This window comes from Lycorma delicatula, chromosome 8, assembly GCF_047948215.1.
Source record: "Lycorma delicatula isolate Av1 chromosome 8, ASM4794821v1, whole genome shotgun sequence".
In the NCBI taxonomy this organism is placed as follows: domain Eukaryota; kingdom Metazoa; phylum Arthropoda; class Insecta; order Hemiptera; family Fulgoridae; genus Lycorma; species Lycorma delicatula.
Genome location: NC_134462.1, coordinates 51849077 through 51870385, shown reverse-complemented (window position 1 = coordinate 51870385; position 21309 = coordinate 51849077). Strand labels below are relative to the sequence as shown.

At 27.3% G+C, this 21309-nt stretch overlaps 1 protein-coding gene across 5 annotated transcripts in view; it reads right to left on the bottom strand.

The window, feature by feature from the left end:
- The window catches only part of cu (NADP/NADPH phosphatase nocturnin), a 323896-nt gene that overhangs the window by 6154 nt on the left and 296433 nt on the right, over window positions 1-21309 (bottom strand). For all 5 annotated transcript variants that reach the window (XM_075372551.1, XM_075372547.1, XM_075372546.1 and 2 more), the window contains exons 2-4: window positions 8559-8731; window positions 4248-4307; window positions 2600-2721 (exon numbers count right to left, since the gene is read on the bottom strand). In XM_075372551.1, the coding sequence (XP_075228666.1) occupies window positions 2600-2721; window positions 4248-4307; window positions 8559-8731 (355 nt within the window). The remainder of the gene's footprint in view (window positions 1-2599; window positions 2722-4247; window positions 4308-8558; window positions 8732-21309) is intronic.

Below are 21309 nucleotides of genomic sequence, written 5' to 3'. Positions count from 1 at the left end.
TTGTATGAAAGGAATTATTTAATTTTTGATGGACCAATGTTCCAATGATGGACCAATTGTGAATTTTGTTGTGAATTTTGTAATTTGTAACAAAAATTCCAAGACTGATAGAAATATGTATTCAAAAACTTTGAAGCGAAAGGCAAAAATTTTAAGATGTAATGGTGGTTGGTGTACCATTATAAAAGTATTATTATAATAATAGTAATACAAAATTATAATAATAGGTTGTGAACCATTATACACATTTAACAACTGTAGACTGATTATTGTCATAAAATATTCTTTATGATAATCTAAAAGTATAAAAATGGAATAACAATTATAAATTTAAACAAACATAAATTTTCTGCTTTCTAAAAAAAAAATTAATAGAAAAGATTACTTCCAAAACTTCTGGGTAATCATAAATCTCAAGAGGAAAGATTTTTTTCATAAACCATAATATCTTACTCAATAATTAAACAGAAAAATGCTTCGCATAATAAAATTTAAACCACTTAATTGTTAATTGTAATAAAACTTCCTTTGTAAGTATTTACCCCGTGAATAGTGATATTGAACAGAATATTGTACTTTAGCTTAGAAGACCAGTTGCCGCAAGTCATAATTCTCAGCATACTGTCTGTTAGTTAAATATTTTGAGGTTTATTACAGTAGCAGACGTTTTATTTAAATTCAGAAAAAATCAAACAATTATTCTAAACATTCATAGTTGTTTTATTAATCTTTTGTGTAAATAACTTTTTATATCCATCTTAAGTAGTTTTGTTTAAAAAATTTAAGTTTGCTTTTATCGCTTTTCTTTTAACTCTGTATAAAATTAAATATTATTTTTAGTTCAACTCCAGTGTGGCATTATTTTGTTTCAGTTTAGGAATAAATAAACTCTGTTGTTCATTCTTGGAAAACAAAAGTTCATTTTTCTAATAAAAGTTTCATTACTCATGCAGTACAATAAAACACTATAGAAAACTTTTATTTTACTATAGTAAAATAAAACACTAAAATTATGATATTTTATTTATACACAATTTTCTACTTTGCTAATTAAAACTTAGAATAAATTTCAGGGTCTCATACAAAAACAATTTAATTATTGTAACTGCTTTTATACTAATTTTTGTTTAGTAAACATTATTAATGTAATTATTATATTTTTTAAATAATTAATTAGACAATACTTAATAAACCCATAAACTTATATGTTATCATAATGAGATGCATTTAATTGTTTTTTTAAAAAATTATTTGTATTGTAATTTCTAGTCTTAAAAATTCACAACTTTCATATGGGTAAAACTCCTATATAAAGAATATTTTATCACCTAACTAATCTTTAATCACAAAAATTTAATAATATAACTGTAAAAGTCATAACATATCTTTAAAAAATTTATAGAGATAAAATTAATAAAGTTAAAAGAAAAATTTCATTTTCTGGCTGCTATTATTAGAATAAAGAATAGATTGGTCCATTTTTCATAAGAGATTTAAAATAATCTTAAAAAGTTTAATTCTATTCAGTTGATTAGAGTTAGTCTGAGCTTTAACGTAAAAAACACAATTCAGTTGATTAGAGTTAGTCTGAGCTTTAACGTAAAAAACACAAGATATACTACTTGTTACTCATTACTCTACTGATTTTTTGAAACAATAAATTAAAAAATCAAATTTGAAAAATTAAAGAAAGCAAAACAAAAAGGCTAATTCTATTACTAATAAAGTTTAAAAAAATACTTATTAATATATGAATAACCTCACAAATTTAAAAAGATTTTACACTACATTGGAATTATAAAAAAATTCTGAAAATACTAGTGGATTTTTTTAGACAAAAAACACAAATTTAAAAGATAACAGTTTAGTGGTTATGGTATTAGTAAAATGATTGGTTTAGTGATAGCTCTAAAGAGTTTCAAAGAGTTTAATAATAAATGTCAGAAAAATTGTTGCCTGATAAAAGAAATATAATTAAAACACAAGCAAATAATTGATATTGAATGCAACAGAACAGATGACTTATGTTTAAATTATAATGCATAGCTTCAAATTCATATATTTTGATGGGTTGTGGTCATGTTTTTAATATGTCATGGAGTAGCACTTCTTTTCAAATTTGTGGGTTGGGAACAGATGTAGGATTCTATATAAAGTAAATTTAAAAAATCTTTAGTACCTATAATAAAACTGCTTTAAGACAGATACATGACAATATTTAAAATTTAATTTTAATCTAGAAGAAGCATTACATATGCTTGTTTTTTGCAGCAAGTATTACTAGGCTGATATTATTTCCTTGTCTCGTCCAAAATCACTTGCACATCTGAGAGAATCCACAGTAAATGGATGCCAAGCACTTTGGCACTATTTTCAAAATTTTTATAAAATCCTAAATTTTTTTAATATAAAATGTAGTGATGTCCTTGCTTAATCCACATTTTAAAGAACAAACAATTGTTTTAAAAACATTTTATCTTTAATTGTTTTATTTTTCTCTTATGGCAAATCATAATCTGTAAATGAAGTCTATTATTATTCACTTATGATTTAATAATACTAATTATTTAGAAGTATTTAAAAGAAAGACAAAGCATACCTGAAGGCAGACTATGTCAGGCTCATATCTTATAATTTCTTCAGATAATTGCTGTCGTCGTCTTCGCCAGTCTAAAGCAGAATCAGGGCAAGCAACAAAATGATCCACAGTTTGTCCCAAAGCTTAAAAAAAAAACAATGTTAAAAGAAATTAAAGTAATAAATACATTTATTTACTAATATTTAATTAAATGTATTACTTATTGACTTTTAATCAATAATTTGTAGCTAAAACACATGTAAAAGAAACTTTAACATTTTTATTTTATTATAAGTTTGTTGTAGTTCAGAACTTAATCAGAAGATAAATCATGAAATTAAATTATGTTACATAAAAACTAAAACTCATTCAGATTATAGATGCATGTGTTACTCATTCAGATTATAGATGCTGTATTACAGAATTTGTATAAATTACCTTTTTTGTAATTAATTTTCTAGTTAATAATTCTGTTTCATCATTATCAAAACTACAATTCTAGATCAGAGATAGATTTAAAACTGTTTTAATCCCTAATGACTAATTAATTTTTTAATAAAACTCCAGTTAGTTACAATACATGCAACCCCATTGAAGTAAACCCAGATGTTAAATTAAAAATTTATACCAATGGTTTTTTAATATCTATCCAAATAGAAATTTAAAATTTAATGGAAAAATAATTCTCTCCTTCTTAGTTAATTTGCAGAGTTTCTTTAATGTTAGCACTTCATTTTTTTTTAAAACCTACGTACAATTCATGATGAAGCTATATAAAGTTTGACTTATACACTAAAGAAATCAGAAATTAAGTCGATTATATTACAAGATGTTAACGCCAATTCAATCCCTTAGGTTATCTGAATCAAAATTACATTGTACAGTTCATTTAATACTCATTAAAGAATAAACACATTAATTTCATCCTATTCAGGGAATGAAAACATTATTGATAAGTCAGTCAGTGACTATGAATGATTTTACTGTTACAAATACAGTCCGTAAACTAAATTACTTAACAATTTCATAAATATCAGAAGTCATTCTAATTTCCTTTCTGGGTCAAATATAATACTACTTCCAAACAAATATATTATAAAGATAGTTTCTTAAAATAAGAAACTTTTTATTTAAAATACAAAAAGCACTGTTTCACAATCTAAAGAAGCACATTAATTTGTTGCTTACTATCTTTTTCAGTTATAAACCACCATAAAAAGTTCAAGAAACACCGGTCAAGAGTTGTATTCTCTTAAGGCTAATAATGGTTACAATATAACTGATAAAGTGAAGGCATCACTACATTATAATTCATTATCACCTTCATTATAATGGGCTTGGTGTACTGATATGAAAACACACATTTTGGCACAAGAAGAACATAATGGGAAACATTTACTCCTTATTTTCCTTAGTAAGTTGGTATGGGATGCATGTTATTCTTGAGAATGGCTGAGTTATTTTTGAGAAAGACTTGTAATTCATATCCAGTTGTCTACAACTGACATTTTTATGGTATAAAACAATTTTAAAATTAATTATATTCACTAGTATTCAACAGTCATTGATCAACTACTGTGCTATAAAGAATTACTTTTTTAAAAGTTTTTTTTAACAGAAGAGCTTAATTTATTCACATTAACTTAGAATAAAAGAAACAAAAATGTACCTTGTGAAAGAAGATTCCACTGAAGTATTCTTATTTTTGATGGAGGACTTGGTGATTTTTCTGTAATTAAAAGAAAAAAGAAAACATTTGTAAGTCATAGCAAATAACACGACTAGAAGAATTAATTTATTATAAAAAAAAAATTAGAAAATGTTTTTGTTTGAATACATATAATACTTAGAATATTACAAAAAAATAATTTAATGCTTATCATTATTAAAAAACCCCTTACAGTTACAAAATATACAATTGATTATCCAAAAATCAATTACATGAAAAAACTCAAAGAAACAAAAATTCCACTGAATTACATTTTGGTTAAATAAAGTAAATAAACTTTTTTGTAAGTTATGTAAAATATAGTAGTCAGGAGTAAGTAGTGAACTAAAAGGTGCTCATTTAACATTATAAATGTAAGAACGAAAGTCTAGATTTTAAAATGAAAAAATATATATAAAAAAGAGGTTAGTTTTTTGGTAAACATAAGTAAAGACAAAAAACTGATTTTATTTACTATGAAAAAAAAAATTATTATATAAATTAATTTCATCGTATGAATAATTTCCCATTCATTGAATTTCATGATTTGTCCTAAAGTCATAATCATGTCTTTAGCAACAATAAATATTACTTGTCAGCATAGTTTGAGCCCACTAATTTTACAATATACTTTTCTCACATGCAGATTTAGCTAAAAGACTTCTTCAGTGATAACTAATACTACTTATATTAACATCAGACTTCTAAATGATATAGTAATCATCAAAAGAATAACCTTGTTTATGAAGAGCTGTACATATAAACCACTCAATGTAAAAATTTGAGATCTACGCCATATTAAAATTAGTTTTTTTACTTTACTGTATTATTCTTGAATTTCAATTTATTAGAAAAAACAAAAAAAAAAAAACAATTGAAATTATGACATTATCACAAATTAATTTGTGGTAGTGTAATTTTAAATAAATCTTTTATTCTAAATATTAAAAAATAATACAATGTATAGATTACCTCAATAAAGATAAATTATAAATAAAAATACATAAATTATACGATAAAAAAATAGGTATGTTAAATTCCATACATCTTTCTTTTTTTGAAAGAGAAATGAACATTGGTAAAATAGACAGAGCATACAGGAAAGTTAAGGAAAATTTTGGGGTACATAAATTAAAATCCAATAATGTGTTAAACAAAGATGGTACACCGATTTATAATACGAAAGGTAAAGTCGATAGGTGGGTGGAATATATTGAAGAGTTATACGGAGGAAATGAATTAGAAAATGGTGTTATAGAGGAAGTTGAAGAGGATGAAATGGGAGAAACAATACTGAGATCTGAATTTAAAAGAACATTAAAAGATTTGAATGGGAGAAAGCTTAGAAAATTAAAAGTTTTTGAAATGTAGTGTTATAGGAGAATGTTAAAAATCAGATGGGTGGATAAAGTGAAAAATGAAGAGGTATTGCGGCAAATAGATGAAGAAAGAAGCACTTGGAAAAATACAGCTAAAAGAAGAGTCAGACTTATAGGGCACATATTAAGACATCCTGGAATAGTCGCTTTAATATTGGAGGGACAGGTAGAAGGGAAAAATTGTGTGGACAGGCCACGTTTGGAATATGTAAAACAAATTGTTAGGGATATAGGATGTAGGGGGTATACTGAAATGAAGCGACTAGCACTAGAATGACTAGCACTAGGGAATCTTGGAGAGCTGCATCAAACCAGTCAAATGACTGAAGAGAAAAAAAAAAATTCCACATTAATTATTTTAATATAAATACATGAAATTAAGGTAGATATAAACTAAATTTAATAGTTTATTGATATCACAAAAAACTGAAAATGGAACTTTTGTTTTCTACAGAATTTAAAATATTTCCCAAAAACTGGGAAATGGCAGTGTCAGTAGAAAATTTTTCTCCTAACCGTACTTAATAGTTTATGATTTTCAAGAATAATAAAAGTACATTTTTGATAATTTTTTCAAATGCTGTCTGTATTTAGAGACAATATTTTAAAATAAAATTAATACTTCATAAATAAGTTAACAGATTATATAAACATTATTGTTTAAGTACACCTAAGAAATTAATTTTATATGTTGTGTTTAAGAAAATTTTCAAATTACTTTACAGGCTGGTTTCAGTTTAGCGTTCTAAAAAAAAAAAATTACTGTCTTAGGTCTCGGTAAATACAGGATTTTCTTTTTATTGAACTGTATGTTTTAACACAAATAATAGTATTATGGTAATAATATAATTTTAATTAATGATAAGATAGAAAAATGGTTATGAAGATATGAATAATTTTATTAAAACTGTTGGCAACCTTGACTTCCTATTAAAAAAAGAGTACAATCACCTGCTCTTCAGTAAAACAGTTATTTAGACAAATACAATGCTAGTATTGTAAACTTACATTAAGTGACCACACTCTGTCCTAACAATCAGCCTGTTTTAATAGAATTTCATATTTCCTTTCCAACATGTTTTAATTGAAACTAGGAATATATCATAATAGTTTGGTTAAAATAAGTAGTTCAAAATAAAAAATTCTTTACAGAGAACTGAAATAGCAATTCTTTTTAATATGGTCACCATACAAAGGAAAATAAAAATAAAATTCTTCAATGTCATATAAAACTGTTCTTAAATGCCAATTTCTTTATGTACTCTACTGACAAAATAAGGGAAGATTGAAAGCACATTCCCAACAAAACAGGATATGTATAGTTTGTCATATCTCCGAAAAATTTTCTTTAAACGAATTGAAGAAATAATAATGACGCAAAGAGAAAGGTTAAATACTATTCAAAATTTTACTTTTTTTATCATCAAATGGTGTTTGTAATATATCATTCTTAAAAGATAAACTTTTCCTTTCATGAAAAATAGTAGAGATCAAATCTACATTTTCAAATGTTATTCCTTCATTGTATTAAGGAAAATACAAGCAAAATAAGTAAAACAAATTTATTAAACATTTTAATAAAACTTATATAAACACTTGTCAGAAAAAAAAATGTCTCCCATAAAAAGTTATTTCATTTATGATAACTAGGATATATCTAACATGGGGATTAGACAATTTAAATTTTCTTATTCAAATATGTAACAATGCTATAATGTAATATTAAATAATTAACTCAGATATGAAACAATACACTTCAGATTATATCACATTAACACCAATAACCTTGAGAACTTAGCTAACAAACAAGATGTAACATTATTACAATAAACAATCATTTAAACCAATAAGGTTTAAATTTATCATGATTATTGAAATTATATCATTGAATAAATGCAATTTACATTTTTAATAGATGAATATAAATAACTACTTAATAAAAGAGCGTAATCTTTTTAAATTACATATACACCGAGAGCTTGAACAGTATCAGTAATTTATTTATTTTAGAAGTAAGATTTTTAGATCAGTATAGGTAACATCCAACATTTTATAACTAAAAATTATTAAATAAATCTGAACAATTAAGAAAAATATAAGATTATATATAAAGTCAAATTAAAAATGCTGTGAGCTATTATTTAATTAAAGTCAGATATTAATATGTAGTAGCCATATTACTACTAATTCTCATGGAGATATCTTACAATACTTTTTTCATAAAAGAAAAAATATATTTTACTTCAAATTTGTCATATCAATTTTCAGGAGATACTTAATCCATTTGCTCAATTTTAAGGAGCATAACCTGACAATTTGGAGCAAAGGAAATTGTGTCTAAAAATACTGTGGTGAGATAAATATTGTGGGAAATAAATTCATCAAATTATGAGATCTTTTACATCTGTCAGTGATTCCTATAGCAAGAATAATGCACAAGAATTTATAAAGCAGTGATTGTAGGATGCTTCATTGTCAAGAGTGAAATTTAATCTAAGTTACAATTAAACCAAATTTAATGGAATTAATTAAATTTTTATTTTATTTTTACTTTGTTTTACTTGCTGAAATAAATGTTAAAAACGTTTCTTTTATAATACTATGAAATATTGCAAAAAATATATACAAATAACAATTGTCATGATCAATTCATGAAAAAAATTTTAATAGATATGTAAACGATATGAAATGGCAAATTTAATGGGTTGAAGGAGAAGGCAATTCATTAAAGATATAACTTAAAAGGCATCACACAAAAAACAAAACAAAAATTGGTGCCAATGAATATATAAGTTTCATACATTTGTAATTAGGGTCATATTGATTTTACTGCATTAATTTTTTTTTTTGAAGAAATTAAAATTCAATAAACTTTCTTTTTTTTAAAAATTACCTGAATATGTTGTTCTGAAATTAAGAAAATTTCTGTTAACTAAAGGTGTATCTTCTAAATTTTTTCTACAGTGTGCTAAAAGGTCTTCATGGGTCATCTTTTCAGGAAGATCCAAATCATTATCTTGATTATCTTCATTAAGGATCTTTGGTGCAGAGTTAAAACTTCCCATTCTGTAACAGATTAGAAACAAAAATATTATTAAAAAGTTTCTTTATAAAACACATACACAAACACATAAAAATTATCATAAAATTTATTATTATTTATTTCATATACTTTATAATAGTTCATTGATTTTATATGTTACACATCATAAATTCTCAACAACAAAAAATCATACTTAATTAGAACTGATTAAAATATTTAATATATTTTTTGTAACTAATATTATGAATTTAGTACTTGTATTACATATTATTGTGTATTACATATTTACAACTTTATTTCTTTTAATTAGTCGTTGGTTACAAAAGGCCTAGAGTTTGTTTAAATTATCCTAACAATTTTTGTTATGTATGTGGTGAAGTGATGCTCAAGTCCCAAAGGGAAAATTTACTTTCCCAAAGGAAAAATTTACTATATGTGTTTTATATTAACATAATAAACAAAACTTAACATTTTTTTAATGAAACTGATATACAATCGGTGACTTAAGTAATTAAATATCCACTCAAGCATAAATAATTTTAAATTCCCGGAATGACACAATTATATTTACACTTATTATATTTACACTAATACATTTACAGTAATAGAAATCATTCCTTTCTAAACTGGAAAATATGACATCAATATCATTTATGAAGAGAAATGAATTGTCTCAAAAAGATTTTACAATAGAAATTTAGGAAATAAGTTATGATTTTCAGTATATTTAATAGTAATATTTAATATATTTTTTGTAACTAATATTATGAATTTAGTACTTGTATTAGCTGTAACAAAAATAAAATTTAATAGTTAAGCAGTTAAAAAAATATATGAATGTTTCACTTCTTATAATTTCATTTTGAGATTAATACACTGGTCAACAAGATTTTTGTCTTACAAGTACCAGTAGGTTTACTTAATGCAGTTTTTTATTTTGCTTTCAGATATATATTTGGAATTTCTCCATCATTCACAGTTTTTTTATTATTTTAATTTTTTTAAATATGTTAAAACGTTTTTTCGTCCATTTGTCAAGTAAATGCTCCTAGAGCATTGTAAATATGATGGAACCAAATGCTAACTCAAAGGATAGTGTTTCTGCTGTTGCGCAGGTTCAGATGTAAATAGATATGTGCAAACGTGATCTAGTGTAGTACACATTCATCAAAACAATGCCAATTATGAGATAGTAGTGAACCAGTAAACATGTCATTGTGAGTGCTTTGTGTGTCTGAATTATTGTGTATTACATATTTACAACTTTATTTCTTTTAATTAGTCGTTGGTTACAAAAGGCCTAGAGTTTGTTTAAATTATCCTAACAATTTTTGTTATGTATGTGGTGAAGTGATGCTCAAGTCCCAAAGGGAAAATTTACTCCATTAGTATAAAAGTATTATGAACTTTATTTTGGGTATAAAGTCGGGGACCAAATAAGGATCTGGGCCCCATATATCTGTTGTTTATCATGTTCTAGGCTTCTCACTGCATGAAAAATGGCACATGCCACATGCCATTTGTTATCCCTATGATTTGGAGGGAACTCAAAGATCACTCTTCTGACTGTTATTTCTGCTTAACAAACATAAAAGGGTTACATCAAAATCAAAATATACAGTGGTGTAACCTAACTTGCAATCTGTAATGAGACCAGTTCCACACTGCAAAGAATTGCCCATACCAAAGCCTCCAGAACATGTGACAGTAGATGAAGAGAGCTCAGAGTCTGATGGAAGACAGAAGAAAAAGAAACAGATTCTGGTGATACAACTTTTGAACAAAGCAGTTCATCTGAACCTCATTTACTGACTCAAGAAAATCTTAATGATCTCATACGAGATTTAAAGTTACCCAAAAAAAGAGTCCAAAATGCTTGCTTCCCGGTTAAAAGGTTGGAATCTTCTTCAAAAGAATACAAAGATATGTACTTATTATCAGTCACTTTGAATTTGAAGACTATTTTTCTGAAGAAAATGGCTTAGTGTTCTGTAATGATATTTCTTCTCTTATGGAGACATGTCTTTGTTCAACCGAACGGCGTTCGTTCATTGCTTCCTCTAAAGTTAGTTAAAAAGCTGTGCTTCTGCATAATGGCAATAGATTCTCATCAGTACCTGTGGCTCACTCTGCTAGTATGAAAGAAACATAGGAAAACTAAATTTTTATTGGAAATGCTTCAATATGCAGTGTATGAATAGAATATTTGTGGTAATTTGAAGGTAATTGCACTTATTCTTGGTCTGCAGCTTGGTTACACAAAGTACTGTTGTTTTTTGTGTGAAAAGATGGTAAGGATTCATTAAAAAAGAATGGCCCAAACATGAATCATTCCTGAACAGAAAAATGTGAAACATGACCCTTCTGCTGTGTAATCTTAAAAATGTGTATCTGCCTCTATTACAAATCAAACTAGGATTAATGAAGAATATCGTCAAGGCCATGGACAATACTCCAGGTTTCGTGTACATAAAGCAGAAGTTTCCTAAAATTAGTGGTGCAAAAATTAAAGAAGGAATATTTGTGGGTCCACAAATACAATCACTAATGCATGATGAAAAGTTTGAAGAACTACTGAATCTACTGAAGAAATCAGCTTGGCAACCATTCAAAAATGTTAGTCAGAGTTTTTTGGGAAAACTAAAGGCGAAAAATTGCCATGATATTGTCAATGCTCTTACATCTTATAAAAATTTGGGTTGTAATATGTCCTTAAAAGTATTCTTCCTGCACTCGCACCTAGATTTCTTCCAGGAAAATGTAGTACAATGAGCAATGAACATAGGGGACACTTTCATCAGGAGATTTCAGCTATGGAAAAGAGGTATCAAGGCGAATGGAATCCTAATATGCTGGTCGATTATTGTTGGACCATCAAGAGGGATGCTCCACAGGTGAAATAAAGCAGAAGATCGTCATTTTTTACTTTCTAAGTGAATCAAATGTTTGAATATTGTGTAGCTAAGAATGCAGAAAGTATTAAAATGTTTGAAATTATAAATGCCTGTCTCTCGGAAACCTTGCATGAAGGGGAAAAACTGATATCATATTTGAATTCAGGAGAAAAAATACTATCAAAATCACACATTTTTCTTCCTGAGACAAAAACAACTATTTTTTGTTGTTCCCCAGTGATATGCTCGGAATAAAAGCAAAATGAAAAGTTAATTCTTAATTAACTGAAAATGCACTTATAGATTTATAAATCATATGTAGATAAACTGAAAAATTTAAGTGGAAAACAAAAGTAACTCAGAAATTGCACTGCATTATTTTATACTACGGAGAAGTGTTATGTGATGTATAATGTGTTTTATATTAACATAATAAACAAAACTTAACATTTTTTTAATGAAACTGATATACAATCGCTAACTTAAGTAATTAAATATCCACTCAAGCATAAATAATTTTAAATTCCCGGAATGACACAATTATATTTACTCTTATTATATTTACACTAATACATTTACAGTAATAGAAATCATTCCTTTCTAAACTGGAAAATATGACATCAATATCATTTATGAAGAGAAATGAATTGTCTCAAAAAGATTTTACAATAGAAATTTAGGAAATAAGTTATGATTTTTAGTACTTGTAACATTTTCTTTAAATGTATTAGGCATAGTATTAACTTTTAATTTTGTTTTATAATTAGATGATGAATTTATATTATTATAATCATGTTGTTTAAATTTAAGTTGTTCTCTGATATGAAGTAAAGATAAATCATTTGGAATATTCCATTTTTTTGCAATCCAATCAAATGTAGTACGTTATCAATTAATAATAAATAGAATGATATGTGTGACCTCTGATCCATACGACACAACACTTTTTTATAATCAATGTATAAAATTCATTTATTTATTCTAAGTGTGTGTGTGTTTACAACTGATGACAACAAATCTACTGTTAGCGAAATATACAATATGAACACAATCTAATAACAGACCAATAATCATACACACATACACACTAATTATTATCAGATATAACTGAAAATGCAAAACACCCAAAAAACGACATACTCTATTGTTAAATTAATTATTTCTTCTAGTTAAAACTAAGTTACCACTTTAACAGGATGATCAACAAAAATATTATTACAATAATTACAACTGGTTTGCATCAACCGTAATTTTACACCTAAATAATTAATAACTACCTCACAAACATATATAAAAAATAAGAAATATGAATCTAAATTTATTTATAAACTTTTAAGGGATCTTTCTCTCATTATACTAGCATAACCAGAATTTCAATGTAATGTTCTAATTTGCTTAAGTTTAAAAAAATTAATTTTTATTCTATCTATTTCACTACATTACACAGTAAAGTGGAATAAAAGTAGTCTACGCATTATTATTATAAAAAACTGAATTTTAAACAAACCTGAACGTAAATTACGTCAGCAATAGCATTACAACGGTTTTTTTTTAGAAAATACTATAAATAAATTACAATCATTATTAAAAAAAAAGCTTTAGTTAATGTCATAGACGTTAAAGACTGAATCAAACAATTCAATTAGGCATATAGAAAAATCTAAACAATTTTTTCTTAAATAAATACGAGCCATTAGATAAATACTTGGCGTGTAGTAAACATAACCTCTCACAATTCATAAACTTATGCGTGAGAAGTTTGAATTTTTCAGCTGTTTAAATGTCACGTATCGTGGCTGCCAAAATCTCTTAAAACTACAATCTTTTTTTGTCAATGTTTCAATATTTTTGTTCAACTAAAAGTAACAAATACAGGAAAAAACCTAAAATAACTGCAATAATATTTCATATTTTCTTACATAAACAATTCATTACGTATTTAATTTACTGTAATGAATTTTTACCGACTTAAAAACATTTGAAAAGAAATACATAATTACCAATGAAATTTTTTTACGTGAAAATTTCGACGTTGATGAATGTAGTTTGAAAACAGTTCGTCGACGTTAATTATTTACTTTTACTAATATTAATAGGAATTTATCTATTTCTAATCTCAGTTATTAATGTGAAGTTAATTCAAATTTTAGGAGTTGTGCGCCTGACTAGTTTATTAAAGTAATTTTGTATATTAAAAATTAATATATAAACAAAACGTATCACAGCGGCTGTTGGGAAACATAGGTTATCTATTTATTTTCATAAGTTAATTTCAGTAAATTATATTACTATTTCAAAATACGGCTTTAATCCGAAAATCAAGTCAGTTATCATTTTTTTTTTACCTCCGGGACCACCGTTAGGTATTGCTTCAGAGGATGAGATGAATGACAACTAGCGTGTGAAAATACCATGCCTGACCCGGTATTTGATCCCGGGACCTCCGGATGAAAAGCCGAGAGACGCTACCATTCGCGCCACGGAAGCCGGCGCGATTATTTTAGCCAGTGTGCGTTATTTTATTGTAAAAAAAAAAAATCGTTTACTGAAAATTTTATTCGGTTACATTCTTTTAACATTTTTAAACAAGTTTTGTAAATTCTACATCTAGTTTTAGATATAATAGATATCATATTTTCTACTTTTCATTCTATTTATTATAGTTTTTTTAATACTCGTATATATTTGTGCAACAAAACTTAATAAAAAACATAAAATTAGACTGAGCAGATATTAAGTCTCTGTTCAATGACTGTTCAGGAAGTCAGAAATGCAACGGATACATTAACTGGTTGTTGGAGGGCCACGGTCATAACCTTGCCTGTAATTGGAGCAATAGGTATAAGCAGGCATTAGGGTTCATGCAAGGTTGTCAACAATACGCGCTCTTCATCCACGACCGACTATAGAAATAATTTTGTCATTGTAACATTGCAAACTATATGTTATATGTATATGCGTTACATCCTCCCCGCAGTTTTCCGGGCTTAGCTGTTAAGGATATTTTCACATTACCATTATGATGTGCTATATATAAATAATATTCTGGCAAAAATGACGTTTTATCTGATAACTAAAATTTATATATATTATTTATTAACCGGTTAATCTAACTTTCATTATTTGGAAATTTTGATATAATATGATATATATTAAAATCACACAAATTTAATTAACAGAAAAAATTAATTCATTTTTGTACTACCATATAAAAGCGATTAAATAAAAATGGCTATCGAACGTCGTTCTAACAATAAATAGCATTTATATTTTTATTCGCTATTTAAAGTGAATTGCGTATATCTTAAGCATATGAATAAAATATTTCTTGCTTTACATTACCTCAGCTAACAAATATTTCTGGTATTTTTCTGTTTCATATGCCATTGAACTGTAATCGAATACAAGAAAAAAATCAGTACTAAATCTCCATTGTTGTTTAACCAAAGACAATGGCTTTCTAAATTTCTAATTCGAATTTCAAACTCTTTTATGAAACAAGTGAACTTAATTTTTTCGTCACCCGTTTATCTGTAATTCTTTATATGTCGCGGAGAGGACCTGCAATGGCTACTTCGGTATTCGACGTGTGGTCAATCCTGATTGGGGATCTTAACTTTGAGACAATGAGCATCCTGTATAGAGGCGTTTGCCGATGCTATTATGCTATACGCGGCCCATGTTTGGACGGATAGGCTAAAATATAAAAGTTCCCGGACATATTATTACGGGCTTATCGCCTAATATTGTTAACGGTAACGGGTGATTACCGTACTATTTCACGGGAGGCAGTCTTGGTGATTGCAGGCGTGAAACCGATAGACTTGATTGCGTCTGAGAAGCAGCAGCGGTATATTGCTAAGAAGTCTGGTGAGTTGACTTCGAATAAAGTTGGAGAAATTGAACAACATGGCAATTCCTTGTGGCAGGCCAGATGGGATGAGTCAAAGGGTGTGCGTTATACGCATGATGTCTTTCCAAATTTTGTTGGTTTGCGGGGTTGTTTTAATATTACTGTGTTGTTATTGTATCGTGTAATATTTTTATGTTTCGTGTTGCGTGTTGAACTCACTTTTATCTTGTACGGATAGGTAGTTCCTTTGTTTGGTTAGGTCCTTTCAGTTTTACTTAAGACTCGGTAAGATGTGTTTTATTTTAAATTCATTAAATAGTAGTACATTGATGGGAATGTCAATCGTGACATTCGCATCGGTGGCATCCTGGCTGAGGCGGACTGGAATATGTCAAAAAGCCGAGGTTTCGAAGATGACCTCTGGTAAAGCCCGTAAGAGTTAGGGACAAAGGGAGTAGCGGAGGTATCTTCCCCTACGGGGGTCAAGATTTGATTAGAATAAATAAATTAACTATTAGCGTGAAATAGTCAGCTCCATACCACCTTACCGCACTATTTTTTCGCAGAAATTTTACGCTGGAAAATTATATTGCCTTTTCTAAGAGTAGATATCTTTGCTAATGAGTATGTAGCTTAATAATTCGATTTATAATTATTATTTTAAAATTGAATAAGTAAATTTAAATATGATTTTATTTATTTAAAAATTGAAATTATTTGTTCCCTAATAATGTTTCTGTTTAAAAATAAAATCTCATTTTAAAATCAAAATTTTCTTTAAAAAAACTGTTGAAGACAATCTCAAACAAAAGTACCGTTTTTTTTATTACTGTTGAACCCGTTTTGAGTTACCATCGGAGCAAAACACGAAAAAATAATAATAAAATTTGGTAATAAAATCTTTTAGTTTAGCAGTCTGCTTATGTGGGTCAGAACATCGGACTGTCTGAAGGAGTAAAGAGAATATAAAGAATAAGCTCTTCTGTAATTCACTGTGCTATTAAATATCAGCACAGATGCCGAAGGGAGGCAGCCCCCTCAACTGTGATAAGGTATTCTGGGCCGATACCCCATACATGAATTTTAAAAAGATTACGAAATTCGCTACTTCATCTGGGAGGAGATCGTGAAATTTGGCACCAAAATGGACAAAAATTGGAAGCTAATGGGAGTGAAAAGATGGAGGAGAGTTGCTAAGGGTCGAGTTGTTTGGATGGAGGAAAGTAGTCCGAGAGGCTAGGGTCCTACACGCCAGTGTAGCACCGGCCAGTAAATATTAACTCCTTAACAATTAATTTTTTCTCATTTCTTCATTCGTCTACGTTAAAAAAAAATATATATAAATATATATTTGTATTTTGCATAACTTATTAGTTTGTTCTGTGTTTATAATAGTTCTAAATGTACTGTTATTCCAACAGTTTGGTATTGTATCTGCAGTTTGGTAATGTACTGCTGTCTTTTAAAATTCTGTTTGTATTATTATAGCCGATGTTTGTACACTATACAGTATTTAATTTAATATAGATTTATTTTTTAAATAATTACAAATTACTTATATATTATATTATTTTTTATTTCTTATATATCGTATTATATTTCGTTGGTCATCTTATTCGATTAACCGTCGTGGCCTTGATTCTGACTTGTGCCGGATAATAGAGGTCATGAACAACATAGGTATATATATATATATTATAGTACATTTTTCCTTTTTCTTTTCATCAAATTAAATTTAAATATATTTTGTTTTCTAAATTATTTCAAGTCAAGTTTTTAAAAACGTGCTGGATAATTCTGTATATAATTCCATGTTTCTAATGTAATCTTTATTAAAAAACTGAGCATTGACATAAATTTAATTATAAATTAAAATACTTATTTGCAAAAACTGAACATTTAATTAAATGATTAAATAAGATCATTAAAATCAAACCAGTTAACGATTTTTTGTTGTTGTAATTTTAGAAATAGATGACTTATTACATTACATCCAAATTATTGTAGAACAAAAATTTTACACTGTTAATTATAATAAATAAGTAAACAATTTTTTTTTCAAAATTTACTAATTATAAATAAATAACAGCTATATACATAAAAGTTTTTAAATAAATTGACAACCTGCTCTCTGACAATACCTTTATAGTCAACAATGATACTATTAGAATTCCGTACTTTTGCGGCCCAAAATTAGCTTAAAAATGATCTATTATATTTTATTAAAAAATAAATAAAATAATTTTGGGTAAGATATAGATTGAAGAAAATTAGAAAAAATTAAGTGAAAAATTAAGAAATAGATCAAATGAGAATTCAATCTTATCAGAGTAATTAAGATTCGAAAAATAGCCAGTCTGCTTGAACATATAATGATATAAGGGCTAATTAAATTGTTAAAATGAAATATAACAAGGATAGTAGAAGGGGGAAAAAAGAAAGGTTGGAATAAAATAAAAATTATAGACGATCTAAAAAGAAGATGGCAAAGTAGTGCATGATTTTCCCGACTATCTATATAAATAAAAATGTAAATGCTCGTTTGTTCAAAATCTTAAATCTTTGAAAGTTCTTCACAGATTGCTTTGGAATTCTGAAACAACGTTGCATTCGAATACGCGCGTGTTTTTATATACCTATTTATATACCTAAGATGTCACATATGTAACAGGTAAAAACATGCTTTTTTTTTAAAAACAGCACTATGTGTTGGACGTAAAAGTAACACTGGCTATACTAAATATTTTACGATTCCATTTCAGTGATTCCGATATGTGTGTCCGCTATAGACTAAAAAACGACTGGACAGATTTACGCGCAGGGAAAAGGGAGAAAGGGAAAAATCTGAAAAGGTAAAACGGAAGAAAGGGAAAATGGAAAAAAGAAAACGGAAAACTGGGAAAAGGAAATGGAAAGGAGAAAGGAGGGAAATATTAAGGGGAAGGGGGAATAAGAGAAATAAAAATGCGGGAAAGACAGGGAAAGGGGAAGGAAGAGAGAAATGGGGGAAGGGAATGTGGTAAAAATGAAAATGGGAAAAAGGAAATATATAAAAAGGAGAAAGGGTAAAAGGGAAAAAAGGAAAGGTTAAATTATGTGAAGTTCCGTAATGTTCATTTTGTTAATGTTTTATTAAACTTTCAATTGTGTTCATTTAATTTATATATAGACTCAAATCTAGCAATAGCAAAGCATTGCCGGGTCTGCTAGTTAATAATAAAATTAAAAGAACCAAAAAACAGAATGTTTTTTAGAGGTAACAAATTTGCTTGAGTAAAGTTTTCTCTAAATTTAAAACCCCGTTCAATAAAGGCTAAAAAAAAATATTTTCAAAGAAACTTTTCTGCACTTATGTCCGGGTCAGTAATTTAAACAAATTGTAGAAATTTCTTGATATATATATATATATAAAATATTCAACACATTTTTGAAAATTATTTAAATCGAAGGGAAATAGTGCAAAAGAACAAAAAACACATATTTCAATTTTAAGAGGTAGGTGTTGATTTTTTTAAAATTTTTATAAATGCATTATAGGTAAAAAACTTGCTTTAATGAAGTTTTCTCTAAAATGACTGAAGAAAATCGGTATTGGTTTTTCCATGATATCCATCCACTACCTCAACGAATTAAAAAAAAAAAAAAAAATATGATTAATGCCCCATATATAGAAATATTTAAACTTGATAATATTTAAATTTGATGAAAATCGGTTCAGTCATCTTGTAATATAAGGCCAAAAATAGTGGGACACACACATACTTACGCACATCATTTTTTTTTTTTTTTTTTTGTCTGATGACTATAAACTGATACCCCATTTTTGACATGATCACCAAAATTTCCCCTTTAATATTGTAGAAGTTTGTAAGGAACTCCTTGGTTTGCAAGTAGAAGACAGACAGCCTGACATAGAGCGAGGGTCAGAAAAGAGCCAGATTGAATGTATAGAGTCAAAATTAAATTTTATGATTTTCAAAACAAATTCTTAGAAATTTCAAATTTTAGAAAACATTTACCGATATATGCGCAAATAATGAAAGTGCTTCAAAATACGAACTGAAATCACATACTGCGTCATGTAAAAAAATAAACAAATTTTTCACTGTAATTGATTACACAGCTTTAGTTAATAACTTATTTTATAAAATGTATTGTGCATTCATTGGCTGAATCTTTTATTCTGTAATACGATTTTCTACTATCAGCTTATTAACTAATGAACCAATTCATTAAGCTTCGTTCAAGTTTATTACACAAAGTTAAAAACAAGTAATTTAAATATTCAGTAATCCATCATTTTAGCATAATTATAATGGTATTTTAAATTAAATAATTTAGATGTTATAAATTTTACAATAATTTAATAGTATTTTTTTTTCTAGTAATTTAAATGAAATATTAACAGTTAAACAAAAGTTGCCTTGACTTTTATCGAGGTAGAAGTTTTTAACATAATGTAATTTGTCATTTTATGAACTGCAAAGATTATAACTTTAATTGTAGTATTTGACATTATTTAATAAAGTTTAAATTAAATTTTGTACAACGTTAAAATTGTAATGTAGTACTTTTTTGTCATGTTTCAGTCTGCTTTTTTTTTATAAAAATAATATTTTCTTCACGTTCGGTTGAAGTATTTACATCGATTTTATTAGAATTAATTATCTACACATTTTTTTTACTGATAATTTAACGAAGTTATTGTACGTCAAACCTAAAATATTGTGTTTTACGAATCCAATTTTTGTTCTACAATGATTCTCTTAAAAATTACTAGATACAGCTCTGTTACTTTTTTTTTTTTTTTTTTTTTTTAAGTAATTTTTCAGGGCAAAAACCCTATGAAACATCAAAATTACACTTTAATTTAATTTCCAAGAATTTTAATTTTATTCTTAGAAAAGAAATCGGGGTAAAATCTTTTACAAGCTATAACTTGAAAACGAAGCGTTTCGAAGAAAGAAGCATCTGGAAGGATCGACAAAGGGATTCGTCCTATAAGAGAACTCATAGAAAAGCTTAGAAGACGCGAACAATGAAAATTATTACGTTAGAACGATCAAAAGGACAGGTCAGGTACTGATTCATCAGGTGTTATAAATACTGCCGGAAACAAGCAGACTCCTTAGTCAGGAGTTCGGTGCAGCGTGGGATAAAAGCGATAAGAATAAATGTTTGATAATAATGATTGAACAGTGTGATGCGTTTTCTTTCCAAAAAAACATGTTAAAGGAAAAAAAATAGAGCTTATTAGATAGAGAATATTAAATAATATTTTACTGCAAAAATAGATTCTATTTGTAATTTTTGTAATTGTGTACAATCGATTTCATGTACACATAAATGATGTATGCATATCGAATTTATTGCATAAATATGCGGATATAAGATATCCTCCATATGTTGTTAGAATTGTAATTCGTATGTAGTAAAAATGTTATCTTTATCAACAGTGCGGTTTCTATATTATTTCACACTACTGGACTTGGTTCAATGCAGTACTTTTGGAAAAAAGTAGAAAACAGAGTGCCAGAAAATTATACAGAAGTTAATACGATTATATATATATAAAGTATATATATATATAAGTATAAAGTATAACGTAAAAAGATAATGAAAAATAGTATATTCATGCTCTTCTCCCCTACCTTTAGTTCGTTCTTTTTTTCTCACACACCCATTCAGACTAATTCTCTCCTTAAAAAAATCCATTCATTTCTCTTATTTGCTCAAAGATATGTCACATGACTAAAATATTAGCATACAAAAATAAGTAATATATAAATGTTATAACAATACGTATAAAAAAAAATCCTTTTCGGTACGCCGGAAGGCAGAGATAGATTTCGCC